At 35.1% G+C, this 24,876-nt stretch overlaps 1 protein-coding gene across 2 annotated transcripts in view; it reads left to right on the forward strand.

The window, feature by feature from the left end:
- APLF (aprataxin and PNKP like factor) overlaps nucleotides 1-24,876 on the forward strand; it is a 93,241-nt gene that overhangs the window by 54,879 nt on the left and 13,486 nt on the right. For both annotated transcript variants that reach the window (XM_027555668.1, XM_027555669.1), the window contains 2 exons: nucleotides 2,927-3,282; nucleotides 9,555-9,680. In XM_027555668.1, coding sequence (XP_027411469.1) covers nucleotides 2,927-3,282; nucleotides 9,555-9,680 — 482 coding nt within the window. The remainder of the gene's footprint in view (nucleotides 1-2,926; nucleotides 3,283-9,554; nucleotides 9,681-24,876) is intronic.

A 24,876-nucleotide genomic window follows, 5' to 3' on the forward strand; every position in this document is an offset into this window, starting at 1 on the left:
ACTGCCATTTCCTTCTTCAAGGGATCTTCTCGACCCAGGGATCGAACCCACGTCTCTTGCATTGGCAGGCAGATTTTTTTTTTTTTTTTTTTTACCACTGAGCCACCTGGGAAGCCCAAATAGCCTTAATATAATACATTTTAGCCAACTTCAAGCACCAAGGTCACCTTCCACCAGCTGCATGCTCCTCAATTCCTGAGGTCTATAGCATGTATTTTTATAGAGAGTGTAGGAGATCTGTCTCTTCTGTCATGAATCTCTAGCCTCCTACACTTTATTCTTAACATTTTCATGTAATCTGGGACATAAGCCATGTGGGTCTCAGATATAAAATAAAAAATGGACCTCTCTGCCTTCCCCTACTTCTTCCAAGTACACAGCACCCTCCATCTTTCCTCTTCTCCCATTTGCCAGTTCAGTGACTTGTTCTGGCTCATGAGCTTTTTAACTGGCATAGTATGAATTTATATCTCAGCAAACTTACAAATTACTGCATGTAATGGGTTTTTGGGACCATTTATGAATAATTGAAACCACAAATGTTAAATTCTTGAATGCCAAGGGCCTACTGAATATCAATATTTCATGGAGTTCCATAATGAACATTATGAATTCCAGCTTTTATGCCTCTTAAAATATTTGAGAACCCCTGATCCATATAGTATTGATATCTGTGACTTTATTACTCCTTTCTCTTTTGGAATAAATTAACATGTTAAACATATTCCTTGTAAAGATATTTAAAAAATAAATCCTTCTTTACATTTCATAAAAGTAGAGCGAGTTGAAATATGAAGGCTTTATACTTTATATCTTTTCTTGTATTACTTGGTTTGCTTTTCATTTTTTTAAATGGTAATATAGTAGATGCTTGTTGACAAAAATGCATTCAGACGCATGTTAAAGTAAAATGAAAATTTTGATTCACCTTTTCCTTCCATCTCATTGCATACTAATACATTGGTTTACGCCCTTCTAAATCTTTTCATTTGGATTTACATAGGTAAGTACTGAAATAGATATGTAGGGAATTTTTTTTTTTTTTACAACCTAGATGGAATCATTGTGTGTGTGTATGTGTGTTTGTATATAATGTATATATATTTTAATTTTAAAAATCCTTAGAGATATATATAGAGAGAGATCTACCTCATTCTTTTCAATCTCTGCCCAGTGTTTCATGGTAAGAAAGTATTCTCCTTTATTTAACCCTTTCCTACCTGTGTCCTTTTTTCCCCTATAATAAATATGACAGGAGTGGGATATTTTTCCCTGTTGTCCCCATACTGTTGCTGAGGCCCAACACCCAGTGCAGAAGTACTAATTATAAGCATCTCATATTTGAAAGGAGCCCCCATCAGTGAGGGCTAGGCTTTTTCCTATGGGATCTTTTGAAAGGGATGAGAAATTCACTGTCCCTTCCCCCAGGCTTTATACTTAGAGAACTGAGACAAAAAAAGGTTGTAAGATTTGGGAGAGTGCTGTGTTTGGTGGAAGAAGTTATTTTGTCCCTTTCTAAAATTAAGAGAAGAGATGTGCTCTGAGAGCGTTTATTGTGGAGTTCTGAGATGCCAACAGGAACAAGAGACTGAAATTTTACTGGCCCTGCTTAGCCAATAAAGATTTGCTCACTTATCCCAGTACTACCTGAACAGAGAAAAAGAAAATTGGTGAGAGTTGAGCCAGTAGGGGACTGCAGATAAGGAGGTGGGTCAGAATTGCTCTGTTTCCACCCCACAGTAGGTCCTGATTAGTTGGGGTCCTATAGTAAAGGGAGATGAGATTGGGGTGTACTTGAGCAGCTTGCTGGGAAAGAGTATATATGTTGGCAGGATGTGGTACAAATGCCATCAACTGAGGGCCAACTCCACCTGGTTATCTATTGCTATACAAGAACCATGATTTGATCTAGGTTCTTTTTGCAAGGTCTTTAGTCAGTTTGGATAACATTTGAAAGTTGGCCTACTGTGTTTCTTAAAAATGAAAAAACTATGGAAACACCTAAGGAATTAGTCTAAAAAAGTCATGTTGATAATATCTTCAAGAAATTTGAGCTGTTGGATATCAAATAACATTAAAACCAGCTTTTTCCAGAAGACAGCCAGCATACATGAGTTCTTGTTATACGTGGGGGTGAACATTCGTGTGTATCTAATATGTTTTCATCACATCCTTACCCTGAGGACTGGAGTTTATCTGAGCAATGTCTGCATTGCACAGGAAGTATAAGTAATTAAGAGGTCATTTTTAATAGGATAAGACTAGGCTTACTCTTTGTACTTGTGGTAAGTACATATTAAAAAGGTTCTGTAATGCTAATGAGAATACTTACTTGATTCAAAATACCTTTAATTCGTTAAACTGAAACTGTTATTCATACCACTTCAAAGGAATCTTATTTTCTAAGTTAATCATAAGATAGCTTTCATGTGAATTTTTCTGTGAAGGAGGATCAATTTCATCATTCAGCTGAAGGGGGAAAAATCTTGATTTAAAGGGTAGAAATAAAGTATTACAGTAACTTATAAGAAATTATAAGAACAGTGCAGAAGAGTGTGGCACATTGTTGAACAGGAAATTTAAGAGCCAAGTAGGTTTTGAGGGGAAGACTATATTCAAATGAGCAAATGTTGGATTTTCTCATGTTTCATTTGTATTTTTCTGGTTATTTTTCACTGAATGTTTGACATGATTGTAAAGGTTTGACATAACTGTAAATTCCTTTTCTAATAACAGTAGATTATTTCAAAGTTATTAAACTAGAGATATAGACAATGACATTTTTAATAACTTTAAAATATGGATCTTAAAGTTTTAAAATATACATATTGCATGAATCTTACAGTTTCATGCATTTATGCTTAAACTTACACATTTCCTTTGAAATATGCTTTTATTTATTATTTATTTCCTGATTTTCTTATAGGAAATGCCACAGTCATTTTCTGCAGCCATGTTACATAACACAGAGATAGATAACACTAAGACTAATCCACAGAGAAGCAAAGTCCCAGTAGAGGCACTTGGTAAGGTTTCTGAACATAAAATCATCACTAAGGGAAGTTCAAATGAAGACAGCACGGCGAGAAGTTGTTCTGAGAGTTATTCCAGTACCCAGAGCAAGTCTTTCTGTGACAAGCCTCAAAAATCTCATCCTGAGCCCAGCTCTAATCCGCCCAGTCCTGAATGTGTGCAGGCGAAGGCAACCGATTCAGTTCCAAATGGTTCTGAAGAAAACAAGGTACAGAGAACATCCTGCATGTATGGGGCAAACTGCTACAGGTAAAGCAAAATTACAGGTAGCATATAATTCCAGTATTTCATAGCATGTAGCATGTAAATATATGCTATCATGTGTTAAAAGACTAATAAGACCCATTGGCCTAAAGGTTAGGAGCTTTATTGTGTTTCTGCTGGTCTGTACTTTTTCAGTATGTGTTCTTGCAAATCCTTCTAGAGGCTTTTAAAATATAGTGGGGAATTAAATGTTTCATTGTAGATACGCTGACTACTACAAGAAACTGGGGAATACAGACTTGAAAACAGGATCACTCAGACCTAAATACCTGCTTATTAATGTCTTATTTAGGTGTTAGAAAGATAGCTTCATAAGTAGTTTATGTATACAGTATAACTCTCAGAATTCTAAGTTGTGTTTAGGCATCTTATTATACTTATGCCTTTTCTTTTATATTTTTCTAAAAATGTTTTTAAATCACCATGGTGCCTTCTAAAACAACTGAATATATATTTTCTGGATTGATTGGTAACTCTTCTACTTACTTCATTTGATTATATTGTATTATATTTTTTAATTTCATACTTTGTGAATTAGTTTTAGGCTGTATGTTTATACTGTGTTTTCTCTATGTTTCATAGCCCTATTGCAGAAGTTTTTCTTTGCTATTGCAACTTATCAAACTAAATATCTTATAAATACATTCTAGTATAGTTTATCTTCTATGCAATAGCATATGTATATCACATATTCTGTTAATTTCTCATTCATCATATCTCTTTAAAGTGCAGTGCCATTTTAACATTTGAATAACCAATTTTAACGATTATAATTTATGCATTTATTCACAATTTTGTCTTATTTATGATGGCCTTAGTCCCGCATATGGAACATAATTTATAAATAGATTAGGTGGTTTAAATAGGAGAAATTTATTATCTCACAGTTCAGGAGGCTAGAAACCTATGATCAGGGTGTTGGCAGGTTGAGTCCTCCTGCAGTCTCTCTCATTGGCTTACAGATGCCACCTTCTCATTGTGTCCTCACATGGCCTTTCTCTGTGAATAAACATCCCTGGAGTCTCTTCCTCATCTTATCAGGACATCAGTCATTTGGGATTAAAGGACCTACCCTTATGAATTTCTTTAATCTGAATTATCTCTTTAAGGCCCTGCCTCCATATATAGTCACACTAGGGGTTAGGGCTTTAATATATAAGTTTGAGGGTGGGGCACACAGTTCAGTCTGTGACAGTGTTCAACTGGTATTTATCTTTGTTAAACATGATTTAATGTTCTATCAAGATCATAATGAATTCAGTCATACTTGATGATGACACATTAATCAGTCATAGCTTGTGAATATTTTTTTACTTTTTCACTCATTTTGATATACATAATTAATACCCATGAAATATTTGCAACTGAAATCTGGAAGACTGAACACTTATATTTATAATAAAGGGGAAAAAAAACCCTACATTGAGTTCTTGTTATATATGTATATCATAGCAGTCAGTTAAATGTATCTTTTTTCTAGCCTCAATGCCACTGCTTCAGCTCATGCCATGATTCCTCTGGAGCTAGTAAATAATCTCCCAAGTCTCCACACTTTCCCTAGGTTCAGATTTCTTCCTCATTCTTGACTGAATGATCTGACTGAGAAAATAAAAACAAAGATAAAAAAGAAGAGAGAAAAAAATCTGACAGTATTACTCTCTTTTACAGAATCCTTCAGTGTCTAAAGGCTGGATTTCTTAGCAGAGTCCAGAAGGCCCTGAACTGCCAGTGATTCTTCAGACGCACCATGCCGTCAGGCTGTTGTTGTGTCCTTTGGATGCGCTGATCCCTTTTCCTCCCTTTTGTCCTGCTGAAAGACTCGTTCAGTTCCTTTTTGCATCCTTTTCTGATATGCCTGTTCTTCCCTACATTGCTCAGCTTCTATCCTACACAACTGTTTTCCTAGTACAGTTTCTAATGTGTGATGTTAGATCTGATATTTAATATCATAGTTCATTAGGTAAAGAATCTGCCTGTGATGCAGGAGACTCGGGTTTGATTCCTGGGTCAGGAAGATCCCCTGGAGAAGGAAATGGCAATCCACTCCAGTATTCTTACCTGGAAAATCCCATGGACAGAGGAACCTGGCTGGCTGCAGTCCATGGGGTCACAAGAGTAGGACACGACTTAGCAACTACACCATCACCACCACCGATTATTTACATGTTCTGTCATAATAGAAAATTATTGCTCAAGAGAAGTCTTATTCAACCCCTTGATGTTATGCTATTAACTCCCAAGTCTGTATCTCCAACAGAGATTTCTGTACTAAATTTTAGATCCAGATAATCACTGTTTATATCACAGACACATCAAGTTCAGCCTTGTCTAAAGCAGTCACATCTTCTTTCAATCCTTTGAGAAACTGAAAACAACAAAACAGCATTTAACTTTGTAGAAACTGTTGTTTCCAAAAAACTTGTTTTGAAAGCTTTTGTTCTTCTGGGGTCATGTAGTTTTTTTGTTTAATAGCATATGGTTCCATTAGTAAACTTATTTTAAAAATTGGACAGAAATTGAAAGATCTGTTATTAGCATGTAAGAAATTAATGCTTTAATTAAAATAGTTTTATCTGAATAAGAACATAAAAATTATGAGTTAATAGTATATAAAATAAGGTTTTTATCTCTAATACATGTGCAGTGTCTCACTGAGGACCAAACCTCCCACTGAGAACAACTAGCAAAGCTGAACACACATGTTTGAGAACATTAGAGGCAGTCACACTTTAAGGCTTCTTTTTCCCTTGTGACATTTGACAAATTTTTAATGTTTCATGCTGAGGGCTAAGAGAACAGGCAGAGCTTTGGGCAGTCTCATGGAGCTTGGGCAACAACAATGGAGTTTAGTATTTGCCAAGCAGGAGAGACCCTGTATGGAAGTTATAGACATTCAGGAAGGAAAAATAGAAGCATAATAAAATTGAATATGACTGTATAAAGCACTAATAACTTTTGTGTTATGTAACATATTTGTGAAATTAAAATATATGAAAATAGTACCGAAGTGGTCAGGGATTAAAACAAGTAAATTTTGGCTATAGTTACATAAGTGGAAGAATACCATATTTGTTATTTCGTGACTGTCTTAACTTTATGTGGGCTTCCCTAATAAATAGCTCAGTTGGTAAAGAATCCACCTGCAATGCAGGAGACCCCAGTCCAATTCCTGGGTTGGGAATATCTGCTGGAGAAGGGATAGGCTACCCACTCCATTATTCTTGGGCTTCCCTTGTGGCTCAGCTGGTAAATAATCCACCTGCAATGTGGGAGACCTGGGTTTGATCCCTGGGTTAAGAAGATACCTTGGGGAAGGGAAAGGGTACCCACTCCAATGTTCTGGCCTAGAGAATTCCATGGACTGTATAGTCCATGAGGTCTCAAGAGTCAGAATTGACTCTTTATGTAGGTCTTCAGAGTTTATCTATATTGTAACATGAGTCAGAATTTCTCTTCTTTTTAAGGCTGAATCATATTCAATTTTATGTATATACCTTGTTTATCCATTCATCTTTCAATGGACATTTGGGGTGCTTCCATTTCTTGGCTATTGTGAATAATGCTGCTGTGAACTTTGGTATGAAAACAACTCTTTGAGATCCTACTTTCATTTATTTTTGGATATAAATAAAGAAGTTAAATTGCTGGATCAATTCTATTTTTAATTTTGCAGGGTACCATCATACTATCTTCCATAGCAGATATACCATTTTATATTTCTACCAGCAGTGCACAAAGCATTACAGTTTCTCCACACTTGTTACATTTGCTGCCAACAATACTCAAAGTGTTACACTTTCTCAACAACACTTGCTATTTTCTGGGTTTTTGGTGGTGATCATTTTAATGGATATTAAGCATGATACATTGTGATTTTGATTTGCATTTCTGTAATGATTACTGATTTTGAGCATCTTTTCTTATTGCTCATTTGTGTATTGAATAGAAATTTCTTTGGATTATAGACTTTCCTTTGCTCATTTGTTATTCAAGGTTTTTTTTTTGGTCATTGAGTGGTACAAATTTTGTATATATTCTAATTATTGACCACTCATTAGGTACATGACTTGTAAATATTTTCTCCCATTCTGTAGGTTGCCTGTTGATTTTATTAATTGCATCCTTAGATGCAAAGAAAATTTAAATTCTGATGTAGTCCAGTTTGCCTAGTTTTACATTTCTTGCCTTTGCATTTGGCAGGAAATCTTTGACAAATCCAATGTCTTGAAGCTTTCTCCCATTTTCTTCTAAAAGTTTTATATAGGTCATATTTTTATGTCTTGGATACATTTTAAGTTGCTTTTGTATATAGCGTGAGCGAAGGGTCCAACTTCATTCTTTTGCATGTGAATATCCTGTTTTCCCAGCACCATTTGTCTTTTTAAAAAGAGTATTCTTTCCTTTTAGAATGGTCTTGGCATCTTCATTGAATGGACAAAAAAATCATACAGTGGACCATTGCACAGTAATAAACGTATACTGTTGTTATATGAAACAGTATGGAGTAATAATATAAACATAAAAAGTCATTCTCAAAGAAGTACATACTATATATTTCCATTTTAATTCAAGTACAGATGAAACTAATATACTTTTTTTTTTGGAACTAAGATGTTTTATTTCTTTGTAAAAACAATATATCAAGAGTAGTTTGAACAGTACTTGTCCCATTCTCTTCACATAACTTATTATATGAAACAAAGATCATCTCTATGCCTGAGCTAATTGGGGTGTCCCAGATGGCTCATTGTAAAGAATCTGCCTGCCAAGTAGGAGACTCGGGTTTGATTCCTGGGTTGGGAAGAGCCCCTGGAGGAGGAAATGGCAACCCACTCCTGCATTCTTGTCCATGGAAACCCCATGGACAGAAGAGCCTGGTGTGCTACAAATTAAAAAAAATTGTTATATACCTTTTGAAGTTTTCCTTAGCTTCCAGTATTTTATCTTTCATAGTAAAATATCTCTGATAATTTCTTTAATGTGAAGATTTTTGCTGGTGTTTCTTCCTCTGAGACATCTTCATTCTTTTGTCCCAACCACTTTTCCAACTTATGTTGATAAATTAGCTTCACTAAATTCTGTGCTGTGCTGTATTTAGTCGCTTCAGTCATGTCCGACTCTTTGTGACCCCATAGACTGCAGCCTGCCTGGCTCCGCTGTCCATGGGATTCTCCCGGCAAGAATACTTGAGTGGGTTGCCATACCCTCCTCCAGGGAATATTCCCAACCCAGGGATCAAACCCGTGTCTCCCACATTGCAGGCAGATTCTTAACTAATATACTGTTTTATAACATTGCTTCTCAAAGTATGGTCCAGAGGCCCTTTCAGGGCCTGGTCCCCAAGATGCTTTTAGGAAAACTGTTGGGCCAAACCATTTTCATAATAACCATTGTGCATATATGCATAACCATTGTTCATATATGCCTTTCTACTCTGATTTTCTCACTCACAAGTGTACAGTAGAATTTCCCAGAGGCTTATGGCTTATGATTTGTGTTAATGATTGAATGCAGAAGCAGATAGGAGAATCCAAATGCCCTCCGTTAAGCCAGATATTAAAGAAATTTCTGAAGTATAAAACAGTGTCTCCATCAATTTTTTTTTTGGAAGATAGGTATTTATGTTAAGATTTGCTTTTTATGATAATGTGTAAAGGGTTTACTGCTATTTTAAAGTGAATATATTTTTAAAAATTTCTCATTTTTAGTTTCTAATAGATTAAATGTTCTCAGTCACTCAATCATGTCCTACTCTTTGCAGCCCCATGGACTGTAGCCCATCAGGCTCCTGTGTCCCTGGGATTTTCCAGGCAAGAATACAGGAGTGGGTTGCCAATGCCTTCTCGAGGGGATCTTCCTGACCCAGGGATTGAACATGGGGCTTCTGCATTGCAGGTGGATTCTTGCATCTGAGCCACCAGGAAAACCCTTAAAAGCTATATGTGCTTATAATACTTTTATCCTACATATATATTAGTCAACATAGTCTGTTATATATATCCTATTTAAAGTAATGTTTGCAATCATGGTTTTTTCCATGTCACCAGAAATTAATTTTGCTATTATTAGGGTTCTGCACTGACTAGTTATCATGAGCTTTATTTTTAACAATGTAATGTTAGTTGTTCATGCTCTGGAATAATCTGATGTGTATTATTTGATTTTCTGCTATATGCTATTATGTTTTCTAGTTTATCTAGAAATCTGGTATACCCTATTAATTATTTTTTCTGACAGTATGTTTGTCACTCTCATAGGAAAAATCCTGTCCATTTTCAACACTTCAGTCACCCTGGTGATAGTGATTATGGAGGTGTAAACATCACGTGTCAAGATGAAGCTGATGACCGACCTGAATGTCCCTATGGAGCATCTTGTTATAGGTTTGTAAACCTAAAATGTTTGATTACATTGCTTTTCTGTTTAATCTCTGTTAACTTACTCAGGAGAAACTACAGGTAAGCTTCTCATCTCAAGCCTTTAACTTTTAGTTTTTAAGCTTCCATAGGTATTAGGTTTTTATTTTATTACTAGGTAGAATTATATTATTTCCTTTAGAGAATTCTAAATTTTTGAAATTATTAACATTAGAAATGCCTGAAAATTTTCCTGACTTTATAACACTGCAAATCAGATAATTTAAAAACTGTCAATGCTACCCCATTATACATTCTATCCAGACTCCTTCAGTTCAGTTCAGTCACTCAGTCATATCCGACTCTTTGCAACCCCATGAACCGCAGCACACCAGTCCTCCCTGTCCATCACCAAGTCCCAGAGTCCACCCAAACCAATGTCCATTGAATAAGTGATGCCATCTAACCATCTCATCCTCTGTTGTCCCCTTCTCCTGCCCCCAATCTTTGCCAGCATCAAGGTCTTTTCAAATGAGTCAGTTCTTCACATCAGGTGGCCAAAGTATTAGAGTTTCAGCTTCAACATCAGTCCTTCCAATGAACACCCAGGACTGATCTCCTTTAGGATGGACTGGTTGGATCTCCTTGCAGTCCAAGGGACTCTCAAGAGTCTTCTCCAATACCACAATTCAAAAGCATCAATTCTTCTGCGCTTAACTTTCTTCACAGTCCAACTCTCACATCCATACATGACTACTGGAAAAACCATAGCCTTGACTAGATGGACCTTTGTTGACAAAGTAATGTCTCTGCTTTTTAATATACTGTCTAGGTTGGTCATAACTTTCCTTCCAAGGAGTAAGTGTTGTATTTTTGAGCTCCCCAAAATAAAGTCAGCCACTGTTTCCACTGTTTCCCCATCTATTTGCTGTGAAGTGATGGGACCAGATGCCATGATCTTAGTTTTCTGAATGTTGAGCTTTAAGCCAACTTTTCCACTCTCCTCTTTCACTTTCATCAAGAGGCTCTTTAGTGCTTCTTTACTTTCTGCCATAAGGGTGGTGTCATCTGCATATCTGAGGTTATTGATATTTCTTCCAGCTTGTGCTTCCTCCAGCCCAGCATTTCTCATGATGTACTCTGCATAGAAGTTAAATAAGCAGGGTGACAATATACAGCCTTGACGTACTCCTTTTCCTATTTGGAACCAGTCTGTTGTTCTATGTCCAGTTCTAACTGTTACTTCCTGACCTGCATACGGGTTTCTCAAGAGGCAGGTCAGGTGGTCTGGTATTCCCGTCTCTTTCAGAATTTTCCACAGTTTAATGTTATCCATACAGTCAAAGGCTTTGGCATAGTCAATAAAGCAGAAATAGATGTGTTTTTCTGGAACTCTCTTGCCTTTTCGATGATCCAGCGGATGTTGGCAATTTGATCTCTGGTTCCTCTGCCTTTTCTAAAACCAGCTTGAACATCTGGAAGTTCACAGTTCACGTATTGCTGAAGCCTGGCTTGGAGAATTTTGAGCATTACTTTACTAGTGACTCCTTAGTTTGACATAAATCATTTCAGGATGTTATCTCTGCTCCCTCAACTCCAACCACTCCGCCGTTCTTGTGAACATGTGAAATTCAACCCTCAAAGAAAACAGTACCCCCCCTCCCTCCTTCCATAGCGTCTGGTGCTCGTTTGTGTCATGCACAGTGGAATTTATCTCATGAGGCTATGTTGGTTCTTTCCTGGATTGGCTTCTCCTCCTGGCCATGTAAGTTCCTTGACAGTAAGTACTTTTCTATCTGAAACTTTGTTTAATGAATGAATGAACTTGAAATAAATGAAACCACCAAGGAAAGAAGTAGGATTCCATTCTTGGAGAGCTGTAATTCTAGATAGCTATTTTTCTTAGGTGATTTTCGAATATGGGTAACTGAACCCGCTGGCCTTTTTGAAATTGTTACTATTTCTGTGACTTGGTTTTCAATAAGAAAGCAGAGTAAGTTTCTGAGGCTGGAAGAAAAATCAAAAAGCTTGTACCTTACCATTTGAAAATTAAGTGTTCCATTCCAGCAGAGCATCCTACAGATAATAATGACTATGTTGTCATCAACTATGTCAATAAATATGAAAATTTAGGAGAAATGACCAAATTTGTAGAAAATACAACTTGTAGAAAAGATACAAGAAAAGAAAGAAAATGGGATAATCCTGTACCATTAGAAAAATTGTATATAAAAATAACAGGCTTCCATTAAAGAAATTCTAAGTCCATATGACTTTAATAGCTAATGGCTAATTCCCTGGGTGCTCAGATGGTAAAGAATCAGCCTACGATGCAGGAGACTTGGGTTTAATCCCTGGATTGGGAAGAACCCCTGAGAAGGGAATGGCAACCCACTCCTGTGTTCTTTCCTAGAGGATTCCATGGATAGAGAAGCCTGGCAGGCTGCAGTCCATGGGGCTCCAAAGAGTTGGACATGAATGAGCGAGTAACACTTTCACTTTCACCAGCACTTAACGAAGAAATACTCAATTTTTATATAGAGTGTTAATATTCTAAAAAAGGTAAAAGAGAATATATTCCCCGACTTATATTATGATACAGAAACCCAGCAAGAATAATATAAGAATGAAAACTTACTTTTGATCTTCAGTTCAGTTCAGTTCAGTCGCTCAGTCGTGTCCGACTCTTTGTGGCCCCATGAATCGCAGCACACCAGGTCTCCCTGTCCATCACCAGCTCCCGGAGTTCCCTCAAACTCACGTCCATTGAGTCCGTGATGCCACCCAGCCATCTCATCCTCTGTCGTCCCTTTTCCTCCTGCTCCCAAATCCCTCCCAGCATCAGAGTCTTTTCCAATGAGTCAGCTCTTCACATGAGGTGGCCAAAGTACTGGAATTTCAGCTTTAGCATCATTCCTTCCAAAGGACACCCAGGACTGATCTCCATTAGAATGGACTGGTTGTATCTTAGATGTAAATTAAAAAAAAACAGATTCATTAAGTGAATTAAATAATTGGTTTTATTCAAGGAATGCTTGCTTTAATATTAAAAAGTAATTAATTTACTATACATCAGACTAAATAGAAAATCATATCACACTAAGTATAAAATCATATAATTGTTTCAGTAGGTGTTTTAAAAAACTGACCATTCATTTATGATAATTCATTTTAAAGTAGGAACAGAAGGAAATGTCTTTCATATAATAAAAGGTTATCTATAAAAAAGTTTACAACAAATTTCTACTTAGAAGTGAGATATTCAACATTTCTTTCTGATAACAGAAATAAGACAAGAATGCCTTTTCTTACTAATGTTATTCAATGTTTTCCTAGTGATCAAGATAGTATAATGAACCAAAAAAAGGAAATGGATAAGGATTGGAAAGGAGAAGTAAAACTTTTATTGTCGACAAATAGTTTTGATTATAGAGATAGAAAATGCAAAATAGTCTCTAATGAATTGTAAGTATTAATAAGTTCTTAGCAAGATTGTTTGATATAAATATCAATATACAAGGCCAATTATATTTTTATATTTCAGTCAACAATTATGAAAATAAACTTGAAATATTTTATTTATAATAGCATCAAAAAGTATCAAGTTCCTAGGAATAAATCTAATAAAAGATGTGAAAGAAAAAATTTGTTATAAAAGCCTAATATATATAAAGACTGAAATTATCACAATTAGAAGACTCAATATTGTTTAAATTGCAATTTCCCCCAAAAGTGATTTGTATGCAAGGCCATTCAAAATCACAAAAGTTTTTGTATACAAATTTATGATGTGATTCTAAAATTTATATGAATAGGCAGTGGGCCCAAAATTGCCAAGACAATATTAAATAAGAAAGTTGGCAGACAGCCCAGGTTCAATACATGAGACAGGGTGCTCAGGGCTGGTGTACTGGGATGACCCTGAGGGATGGGATGGGGAAGGGGGTTCAGGATGGGGAACACATGTACACCCATGGCTGATTCATGTCCATGTATGGCAGAAATCACTAGAATATTGTAAAGTAATTAGCCTCCAATTAAAAAAAAAAAAAAAAGTTGGCAGAACTTGTTATACAGTTACTGTAATTAAGATAGGTCAGTATATGCTCAAAGATAAAGTAAGAAGGCCAGAGCAGAATAGAACCCAAAAACAAACCTCTGCATACACAGGTGACATGTTCATGAAAAGAGTCATCTCAGGCAGTGAGAAAAGAGTGAATTTTTTCAGTTAATTTTATTGGGATACAAGTGTTTAACGAAAAAAAGAAAATTCACACCATAGTCAAAACCTGAATTCCAGATGGATCATAAAACTAAATGTGAAAGAAAACAATAAAGTTTTAAAGATTTATAAAAGAGAATAATTTCACAATCCCAAAGTAGGAGTTGTTTCCTAAGACAAGATATATGAAGTAGTAACTAACAACAAAGATTTACTGTGTAGCACAGATAACTATATTCAATATCTTATAATAACCTATAATGGAAAAGAATCTGAAAAAAAATATATAAAATTGAATCACTTAATTTCAATAAAAAGTCAGTAATTAAAATGGAAAACAATTATTTACTGCATTAAAATTAAAATAATTTATTTATTTTTAATAAATACAAATAAGCCACAGAGTGAGAAAAAGATATTTACAGTGACATAATTGACAACAGACTTATATCCTACTGTTCTGTATCCTGAAAGTAGACTTATAAATTGCTATTGTTTTTCTCTTAGTGACATATACAGGTTTTTTGCCCAAAAGAACATCTAGAATGAATAAACTTATGAAAAAACACTCAGTATCATTACTAATCAGGGAAGTTTCACACACTTGCATACACATGCATACACACAGACACACACACACAACCTTGAAGTAACTAATTCGTTGCTCCCACTTATTCAACAAACATTTCCCAAAGAATCATTAAATATCAAGGACTGATGAAGCAATGTTGAGTGAGATTGCTTGTAGAACAAATGCATTTATGTCTGTCTATATTTTGGAACAAAACAGCTTTCACAACTCATGTCATAATTTGTGGCACTATGATAATAGACCTTTTCATTTTTAAAAAACTTTTGTAATGCAGGATTTTATATGTATACACAAGTGGGGGGGGAGTGTAGAATAAGTTCCAATGAAGCTGTAACTCATTTTCAATAATTATCAAGTCATGGCCAGTATTTTTTCATACATACCACCTTTCCCTCCATCTTATCCCTACTCCTAGATTATGTTGAAGTCATTGTATCTTTTTCATCCCATTTTATCCATAGTTGTCTTAGATATTCTGTCAGGTATCCCAGTTTCCTTATAGTCTCATTTTTTCCCTCCTTTTGTTTCTCCATATCAGGATCCAGTTAAGGTCCATCTATGACAAAAAGTGGCCATTTTTCTTAAGTTATTTAATTAATAGATTTCTCTTTTCCTTGCAATGCGTTTGTTGAAGAAAGCTGACTTTTGTTTTGAGGAGTATCCATCCCTTAGTCAGGATTTAGCTGACTGCATTACCAGATTGTCATTCATTATATTCCCTTGCATTTCCTAATAATTGTTGGTTAGAGACTAGTTATGTGTTTGTTACAGATCTCTTCCTTCTAGTGGTACTTTGTCTCTGAGATACTACCTGGGTTAGAAATTTTACTCTGCATTTTTCAAAATTCAAATTCGGACCTTAAGCCTCTCAGAGCTCCTAGGAACTCAGCAAATATTTCATGGGAAAAATCTGCCTTGTGTTTGGAATTCCCTGAGTTTCTAGACTGTTGTGGTGACAACCCCGTGAGACCATGATAAGCTCTACTAGTTTCTCTGTCCTCAAATAGTGTGCCTCCATTTGGTCCAAATCTTATCCTTAGCCTGTGCTAAGAATTGTCAAAGCTCTCTTCGGAAGAGAAGCACGAGTTATTGTCAGTTCCCCTAAGAAGGACTTTTTCTCTTTGGAATTTTAGATAATATAAAATTCTCATTGTTCCCACAATTCTCTCATAAATAATTTTTTAACAATATATCAGGGTTGTTTCCCCTCCGCCCCAGTTGTTAAAACAAGAGTATTTGTCTGCCATGATGTCCTACACCCTTTTCAGAAGTAGAATGCAGTATGCCTATTCTTTAGGAGAATAAAAACAAAATGCAAAGCCTTGCTAAGAATAATGATGTAAAAAAATTGCAGCCTTTCTTTCATCACCCTTTATTTCATCAATCACTTTAAATGGGGACAGAGTAGGGAGTAGTCAAGAGAAATTACTCAGAGGCCAGTGACTCACATGTAATAGCAAAAACTTTCATGTCTGTATCTAAATATATTTATATGTATGAACATTGTGCTTTTCTTCTTTAGCTGTTGAGCTGCTTGGTGTCCTTGTTTCTACTTGAAGATAAAATCTTAAGTTTTTTTCCCTCATTAATTTTAATTACAGTTTAGAGAGACTCTTGGAGAATGTTAGATGTTATCACTTACTCTGACTATTGTTTTACAGATAAGGGAATGGAGACTAAGAAAGGTTAAGTTAGTTGCATAAGATGCCAAAGCTAGTGAGCTCAAAACCAAGTTTCTTCTCTCTTCCAGTTCAGCCTTTCTCTGTGCTGTGGCCTGATTCCACCGTGGCTAGTCATGGCTTCTAAAGTATTGCTAGTCTTTGTCTTTTTAGCCCAATGGCAAAATAATATTTTGGAGCTGAAAAAAAGAAAAAACCAGATAAAGTACTTTGATTGAAGAAATTGTGAATTTTTCAAATCAACAAGATCCTAGAAACCAGATTGTAGAAGCATGATATATATTTGTATACCCTTTCTTGTTACATTATAATTTTAGTTAGGCAGAAAACAGGATCTAGTAGATTCATTTTGTATCATTGCTAAATTGATAACTAAATTGATACAGTATTATGAACCGTTTGTTCTTTAACAATCTTGATTTGCAAGAATAAACTATTGGGTTTTTTTGGCCTCACACACATTTCATGCTGTTAAAAAATGATTTAAAGAAGACAATTTGGATGATACAAATTAACTTTATTTAACACTTCATGAAGCAGTCTCCATTTGGAGAAGTGCGAATAGGGCAGAAGACAGGAAGCTGTTAAAGGATGAAGAATAAAGAACAAGGTAGAGAAAAAGAGAAAATATCTGACTGTCTGGGGCTACACAGTCAACCTTGTTTGGGGTGAAAAGGAACAAGGAAATAGATATAGAGCCCAGAGTTGGTTTGGCCTGTGGGGATTGGCTGATTGGACCCACTGTGTCTCTGATCAGGCAGAGCATTCACAGGGACCTGAAAGTTACCTTAACTTGCAGTTTGCTGGCATGGCACCCTAGGCAGAAGCAGCTCCATCTTGGGTCTAGATGTTTATTTCAGCAGTGTGAGACTATAAGCCTGTTGACTCAGAATGAGAAAGATGTTCTAATTTAGCTTGCTTAAAAGAGTTTTTATGTAAATGCATGTCAGATTTTTCCTGTCGCCACAGAAGAAAAATATTGAAGCCTCACTGATCATAAAGCACAAAATCAGCCAGAAATTATTATATTTAGAAAAGTAAATATATATCAATATATGTGTTCTAAAAGTAAAGTTGTAATATGCCTGTACTCTGTGATGGTTGATACATTTGAAAGAGGTGAAATTCATGAGCTAAAATATCTTTGCTTTTTATCTTTAAAAATTTGCCTTCACAAAACAGGATAAGAATTATTCTCAGGTAAAAAACAAGTATTCCCTCAAGTGAAATATTAGGTTGGTTTTTAATTTGTTTGCTTCTCAGTCTTACCTTCTAATCCCTTGAATGAGTCCAAGTCAGTTTCTTGTTGGTAAATCTAGGTGATCTCAAATGTTGTATTCTACACTAAATAATCTTAATGTTATACTGCATCAGCTACTTACATTTATGTGGTATTGTTTTGTATTTGCAAGTATTGTCATCTGTGGTCAAAGTTTTTATCACTATAGAGCAAATATAAAAACATAAAACTGTATGTAGATGGATGTACTTAATTTTCAGATATTTCATTCAATGAGTAAGACAGATATGGATCACATGTTAATAAATATATTATGTAGTAAAAAATAAAAATTCCCATATAATATAGGAAGTTGATGTTGAAAAAAACCATCCTTAATTGTTAAATTTTATTTTTTCCTAAAACTATAGGCGTTATTAACATTTTCTTTGACATTGTACTTTTAAAAATATAACAGAATTAAATCAGCTTGAAAATTGATAATTTGAAGGAACTAGTTCATGGTATCATTTTCAATATCTTGCCCATTTAACTGATTTTTTCCCTTTTGTGCTATCTGCTGCAATTTGTCAGAAGACTCGTTCAGTTTAATGCATTTGATTAGCTTAAGGTACTTGTCTAAATTAGACACTTATTGTCCAGGATAACCCAGTGATTGCTGTGCTTGCCACTGACTCACTTCCTCTGGTGCATAATAGGATTTTATGCAATGTATTACTCCTGTTTTTATTTGTTAAATTAAGCACTAAACTTAAAATGCATATACACTAAAATGAGCAGAATCCATCTTCAACCAGCTTAGTATCAACATGTAAAGTCAAACTTACATATATTGCCTTAGATTTACAAAACCTTAGGAAGGCATGTATTATACGAATGAAAGTGTTGGTACCTTCATATTTTCCACAAGCCAAAGCTCCACTTTTTTAAAAAAATTGTAATACCTTCTAAGAGGGATGACGTAAGGAAGTGTATCAGTCACCATAGAAGTGTTCTCATTATAATGAATCTGTGACATGATCTGTATGCTGTGAAAGAACACAATGTTTTTGCCACAAGCATAATTCATTTTAAAAAGGATATATTTGATGTTAAAATTACTATCTTTTGTTATTTGCTGATCCAGATTTTTAACTATCATATAAGTGAAAGTGAAGGTCGCTCAGTCATGTCTGACTCTTTGCGACCCATGGACTATACAGTCCATAGAACTCTCCAGGCCAGAATCCTGGAGTGGGTAGCTGTTCCCTTCTCCAGGGGATATTCCCAACCCAGGGATCAAACCCAGGTCTCCTGCACTGTAGGCAGATTCTTTCCCAGCTGAGCCACCAGGGAAACCCAACTATCATACAAAATCTTTTGCTATTTTCTCTTTTATTTTCAAAGTTTTCCAAGTTATTGCAGTATTTTCTTTTGTTTGGTTTTGCAGTGTTATCCTAATCATGTATGCAAATGTACACCTTAAACTACAAAATACTGATTTTTAGAAGCTGCTTAATAAAAATAGGAACATGTGTATTTAGTATAAATTCATACTATATTATTTGAGGCAAAATAAATGGGTTTTCGTAGGGAAACTCTAATTGCCATATAGTTGAGATTCCCAGAATCAGTCATGTCAGGCTGTCGAGTTAAGTATAATCAAAGCTGATAACATCACCCATTTTTATAGGACCTGCATATAGAGGAAGTAACCTGCCATGTTCACATGTTCTCTTCCTCTAAGAATACAGTCTTAGAAGAAAGTATCTTAGAGTAAATGTTAATCACTGGTTACACAGTTTTACCTGGAGACATGGCTGCAATTTTTTTTTTTAAACTTCATTTAGTATAAATGAAGTAGCAGTAAAAGCATCAAAACAGAAATAGTAGTAACAACATTGCTACTTGATATGTAATGTGTCATGTAGCCTTGACAAAATGTGCTGGAGTGTCTTCTGTGGTTTTGTTTTTCTTTCTTCTTTATTTGATTATATGTTAATAAATGTTTTTCTTTGTTATATTTAGTTAATTGCACACACACACACACACACACACGCACATATATATATATACACACATTTTCAGAGATAGTAAAATTGTAGTGATTTTAAAATAGCAGATTGACTAGTTTCTCTTATTTTATGTTGGCTTACTCTTTCAGTAAGATCATATTTTTAATTTTCCTTTTTCTCCTAAATTTGAGACTTAAATATTTGAAAACATAGGATTCATGTTTTTGCTTTAGGTTTTAAAATAAATGTTGAATTTCACTAGTGTAAGATAAATTATTTTGCAATGAAAACAAAAGCATAGTATCATCGTTTACTCATTGAGTGAATATTGAGCATCAGACATGCTTTATAAAAAAGTCTTTCATAAAAGACTTCTATAAAAGTCCATTTTATAAAAGTTGATGTGAAACAGTACTTTAGGTTCATTTGAAAATTTTAAGTGGTAAGTTTAGTATTAAGTTATCAAATTTTTGGAAGTAAAAATAAAAATGATTATTCTGTTCTTATCGCTGCCTAATTAATCTTTAGGTATCTCTGTGATGGAGAGATAATGGGTTTTTACATTAGCAGACTTAGGTTCTAGTTATGGTTATGCCAATTGTGAAGCAAAACTTTGCATGCCATTTGATTTTCCTGGGCCTTAGTTCCTCATGAAAACAAGAAGGTTGAAACATTTGTGCTCTGGGGGCCTCCATTCAATAGTAGGGAAATCTAGAACAGAGAGAAATATAGTCCAGTTCATAAAGTCAGGTCAGTTAACATTCCTGGCTGCTCTTCCTCAGTCTTCTTTCTGTCTCCTTTTTCCTACCTGTAGTTATTGCCGGACCCCAGGGTGCCGTTCTCTGAACCTTTCCCTTTGCTATTCTGCTCTTACTCCGTAGGTTAGCTAATTTAGTGTAGTGGCTCCAGACTCACTTGTTTAAGTGCCTCCACTTGGTTGTAAAATAGCTCAGACTTATCATATCCAACACAGAACTGTTGATTTTTGTCATGAAACAACTCTTTCCCAAGTGTTTTCCACCTTTGTAAATGATTTCACCATTCTCATACCAAGGCCCCAAACCAAACCGCAACCTTGATTCTTCTCTTCTCTTCACATCACTCATCAATAGTTCTTACCATTTCAGCCTTTAAAATATGTTAAGAACCTGACCACTTCTTAATTCCTCTGCCTCAGTCATCTTAGTCATAGCCGCAGTCATCTCTGATCTGGTGTACATACAATAGTAGCTTCTTAACTGACATCCTTGTTTCTTTTCTTGCCTTTAAGTAGTTCATTTTCCACACAGCAATCAGAGCAGTTCTCTAAAAATGTCATATCATGTTGATTTCTTATTCAAAATTGTCCAGTAGCCTCACACAAAACTCTTTACCATGGCTCAAGTTCTTCTCTGACTTCATTTCCTACTCTTTTCCTTCTCCCTCATTCCTGTTGAGCTATACAAGCTTTTTGTATTTGTCCACATACTCTAGCTTGTTCCCATGTAAGGACCTTAGCAAATTTGAAGACGTTTTCTATTTTCTCTTTCTGAATGTTTTTCCTTCAGATCTATATTTGTTATTCACATCATTCATAAGACCACAAATGCTTTGTAAAATGTGTATTTTAAAATATAGCAGCTCATAAAAACCTGATGTAGTTATGAGTGTATATGTCTGTGTTTAAAAACCCAAAGATTAAAAAAAAATGTCAACAGGATTTTGAGGCCTGCTGAGTTACAAAAATGCTATTTGTGAAAAAGGTTGATGTAAATTTTTTATGAATGAACTCTAAGTATTTCCAATCACTATTAGGAAATAGTCCTGAGTGGAATTTTGCTACATTGTCCTTGAAAGTTATTTCAGATATTCATATGTTCCCAAAGAGCTGTACAGTATTGCCACTTAACTTTAACCCAGGGTAATATGAAAAAGACTTTCTGCTGTATTATTAATAACTGAAATTTTAAAATAGGATATGCATGGGCAAATGTTATAAAATATTCTATAAATATGTGAAGTGCGGTGGGGGAAATATTCAAGGGTAGTAATTGTGTGTATTATTGAAGAAAAAATTCAGCTCTTTAATATTAGCTGGTAGTTACTTTACTGGCCAACTTTTACATAGAGTTTTCAGACATTGTTGCCTATCTTAAAGTAAAATTGATTTGTTTCTGTAAAAATAGCTGACCCCTGTAAAATGCTTAATGGTCCACAAATGTTTATGCACATCACTTCATTTAATACTTCAAACAACTCTCTGTGAGGTAGGCAGTATTTTCCATGCTTTACAGATCAGGAAATGGAGACTTGTTCACAGGACTTGCCCCAAATCACAAAACCAGTAAACAATGTAGTTTGAATTCAGACTCGGTTCTTCTGATCTCGAAACCTTGAGCCCCTTCTACAGCATAATGCTGATGATTTAAACTTTAACAGGCCAGATGAGAACAGGTCCAAGTCACTGTGGCATTTGTTTCTAAACCGTATGTGAAGGACTCTGTGTTCCTGTTGACTGGAGTGATTGACTAGAGCTAAGTGTCCTGTGATGCTGAGCAATCAATATCTCAGGAACCTGTTTGCAGTGGAGTCGGCTTAATGTGATTGTCAGATTTTCATTGTTTCCTGGGGAGGTAATATGAATTGTTAATGGCAGGAAATTCTAACACATTTTAGTCCTAGGTTTGTGTAAAAAGGTTCCGTGAGTACTTTGATTATTAACTTCGTAGGTGTGAGCACAGAGCAATTTTAGCACATGAACATTCTCTTCAACAAAATGAGAATAGGCTTGTATCCAACAGAAAAACTGCCTTTCAAAGGATATTCTTCTAAAAACATCAGGATCCATAGATTACAATTTACTAGAAAAAGAAAAAAAACATAAGAAAACTCATCAGTCTAGAAATGATTGGAACTGTTTTTTGTACCAGCCAATGAGAATTTTAAACTTTGGTTTGTATTGCAAATGATTCTTGCAAATTCAATAATCATTTTGAAATAATAGTAAAGGTAGCAAAAATAGGTGTCTTTTTTTCCCTCTTAAATAGAAAATATTTCATCATTTTGGATACTCATGTAAAAGCTCAGTTAAAAAAACTCTTTGAATGGAAAGAGTTGATTATATTGTAATAGGTAATTTATGAAAAGTATAGTTGACTGCCACCTCGTATAAGGTACTCTTGTAGGAGCTGTAAAAGATATTTATAATGTAAGAAAAAGCCATGACCTCCAGCAGCTCATTTGACAGATGATGAGATAATACATACACATGCACACACACACACACACACACACACTCACATTTGTGTTGAAAATTTAAATGACTGTATAAGAAATTATGTGGTGAGTACTAAATAGTAGATATGAACAATGTATTCTGGAGATAATACCCAGGAATTATCAGAGTTGTTTTCCTGATGAAGGTGCTTAGGTAAGTAGTATAGATTTAGAAGAATATTCTTGGCAAAACAGCTGTGAGCAAGTGCCTATCAATGGCAAAAAATTAGAAGCTGTTGTCCCAAAGAAGAAATGAAGGATTGGGCTGCAAATAAAGGTACAGACCGAGATTATGAGGGACCTTCATGAAGAGGATAATTTAAGGAATTTAACATTCAGAATACTTAATTTTTTTTTACATTTAAATTGCTATGTAAACATCTAAAATTTGTTTTTATTTTGAATATGCTTTTGCCTGTGATGATACATTTTTGTTTCTGCTTTGGCTTATTTTTTTATTAAAATCTATCCTGTGAGTTATATCATCAAGAAAGAGTAAAGTATATTTGAAAATACCCTAGAACAGGAAACTTTTGAACCTGTCCCAGAGGATATTTTTTCTCCATTTTCAATGAAATAACTAGCAGAATATTGATATTAATTCTTTTATTTTAAATTGGAAGTTTAACTTCTAAGTTAAATGTGGAAAAGCACCAGCACATCTAGTTTCTTCTGGTCTACACTGCAGTCTTACACCTGCCTTTTAATGAAAATAGTATCAAGTTCTCCTACAAAAGGATAGAAATTGTTAAGGAAACCTCAGAGAAACACCCTTTTCCCCTCTAAGGCAGATGAAAATCTGCACGTGGAGCTGAAAATCATTTCCTTTTCTGAGCACAAAATTTCATAACACTTATTTCTGTTCTTCTTTTTTGGAATATACCAGTGTAAATCTTTCCCCCTGTTCATTTATTCTGAAAGGGCTTGCCTTTTCCTAAGTCGAATGTGAGGTTAGATTATGTAGATCGGTATGTGAGTGCAGCTGTGGATGTGTCCCAAGTTACCTTCTGTAACTTCAAGGTTGAACCATTACCCCTGTCCCCACCAGGCTTCATTTGGCCTTTTAAAAAGGATACTTTTCCTTTTTAGTCTTTCTAGCCTGAGAACTGATGTCAGCAGTCTTTTAACTGGTATTTGGTACACAAACTGTACTTATCTCTATTAACTCACTTGATTTCATTTCTGTGCTTGTTTTTAGATGCTTGAGAGTTTCTAAAGCAGCTTTTGAAGGAGACTCCAGTAGCAAACAATTAAGATCACATTGAACTTCTCAGTAATCCTGTTCTGTTCAGGGTAAAGCAGGGAAAGATAGGACTGCTTTCAGCTTGCTTTCTGAAAGCAAACGTATTAAAGGAAGGAGAAAAAGCCTTTAAATCGCAAATGACTATAGATAGATAATAATGAGGCATCTGTGTAGAATGTTAACACTTGAAGAATTTCAGTGAGGATATATGGAATTTCTGTGTACCAATCAACTACTTTTCAGTAGTTAGTTTGACATTAAAAAAAAAAAGTTACCATTATTTTACCACAGTAATAATAACAAAAAGATTTTAAGAATATTACCAAAAATAATCTCAGAGGATCAGCAATTTTTTCCAGATTATTGATGAAAACTACCTCTGGTATTAATCTCTTTCATTTTTCTTTTCTACCTCTCCTGATATCCAACATTAATTGTACTTTAATAAAGATTGAATTAAACAAGTTAATGACCTGTGCCAGAGTGTTCAGTAAGGAAAGATCTTCCCACAAAGCATCATGGCAGCTTTGTTCTTTTGCCGCTCCCTTCATCACATTTAAGTTGTCCAGTTTATTTCTTTCAACCTTGAGGTTTCTTTTTCATTAAACGGTCAGATTTGGGTTAATTGCCCCAAACACACAATCTTTTGGTGAATCTTTCTCCACTTTTCAAAACTGTTAAGTTATGACCCTAATTAATTGTGTGGTTGCACTGTTGTACTGTGTTTATGCTCAAATTGTAGGAAAAGTTACCCCAAAATAAGAGATATTAGCAATAAGAAATGTCACTGACACCTGACACAGAGCCTCACGTGTAGTAAGTGCCCTGCGACTATTTCTTGAACCACTGATGAAAGAACAAATGGCCAGCATTAATTACTTACCACCTCCTAAGCCCTTAAACTTACGATATCCTCACTACAGCTTCATATGTCCATCTCAGCATATGTCTGTTGTCAGCCCTTCCAACTCTCCTTTGTTAGTCCCCTGAGAGAAAGG

Source organism: Bos indicus x Bos taurus, chromosome 11 (genome assembly GCF_003369695.1).
Source record: "Bos indicus x Bos taurus breed Angus x Brahman F1 hybrid chromosome 11, Bos_hybrid_MaternalHap_v2.0, whole genome shotgun sequence".
Taxonomy (NCBI): domain Eukaryota; kingdom Metazoa; phylum Chordata; class Mammalia; order Artiodactyla; family Bovidae; genus Bos; species Bos indicus x Bos taurus.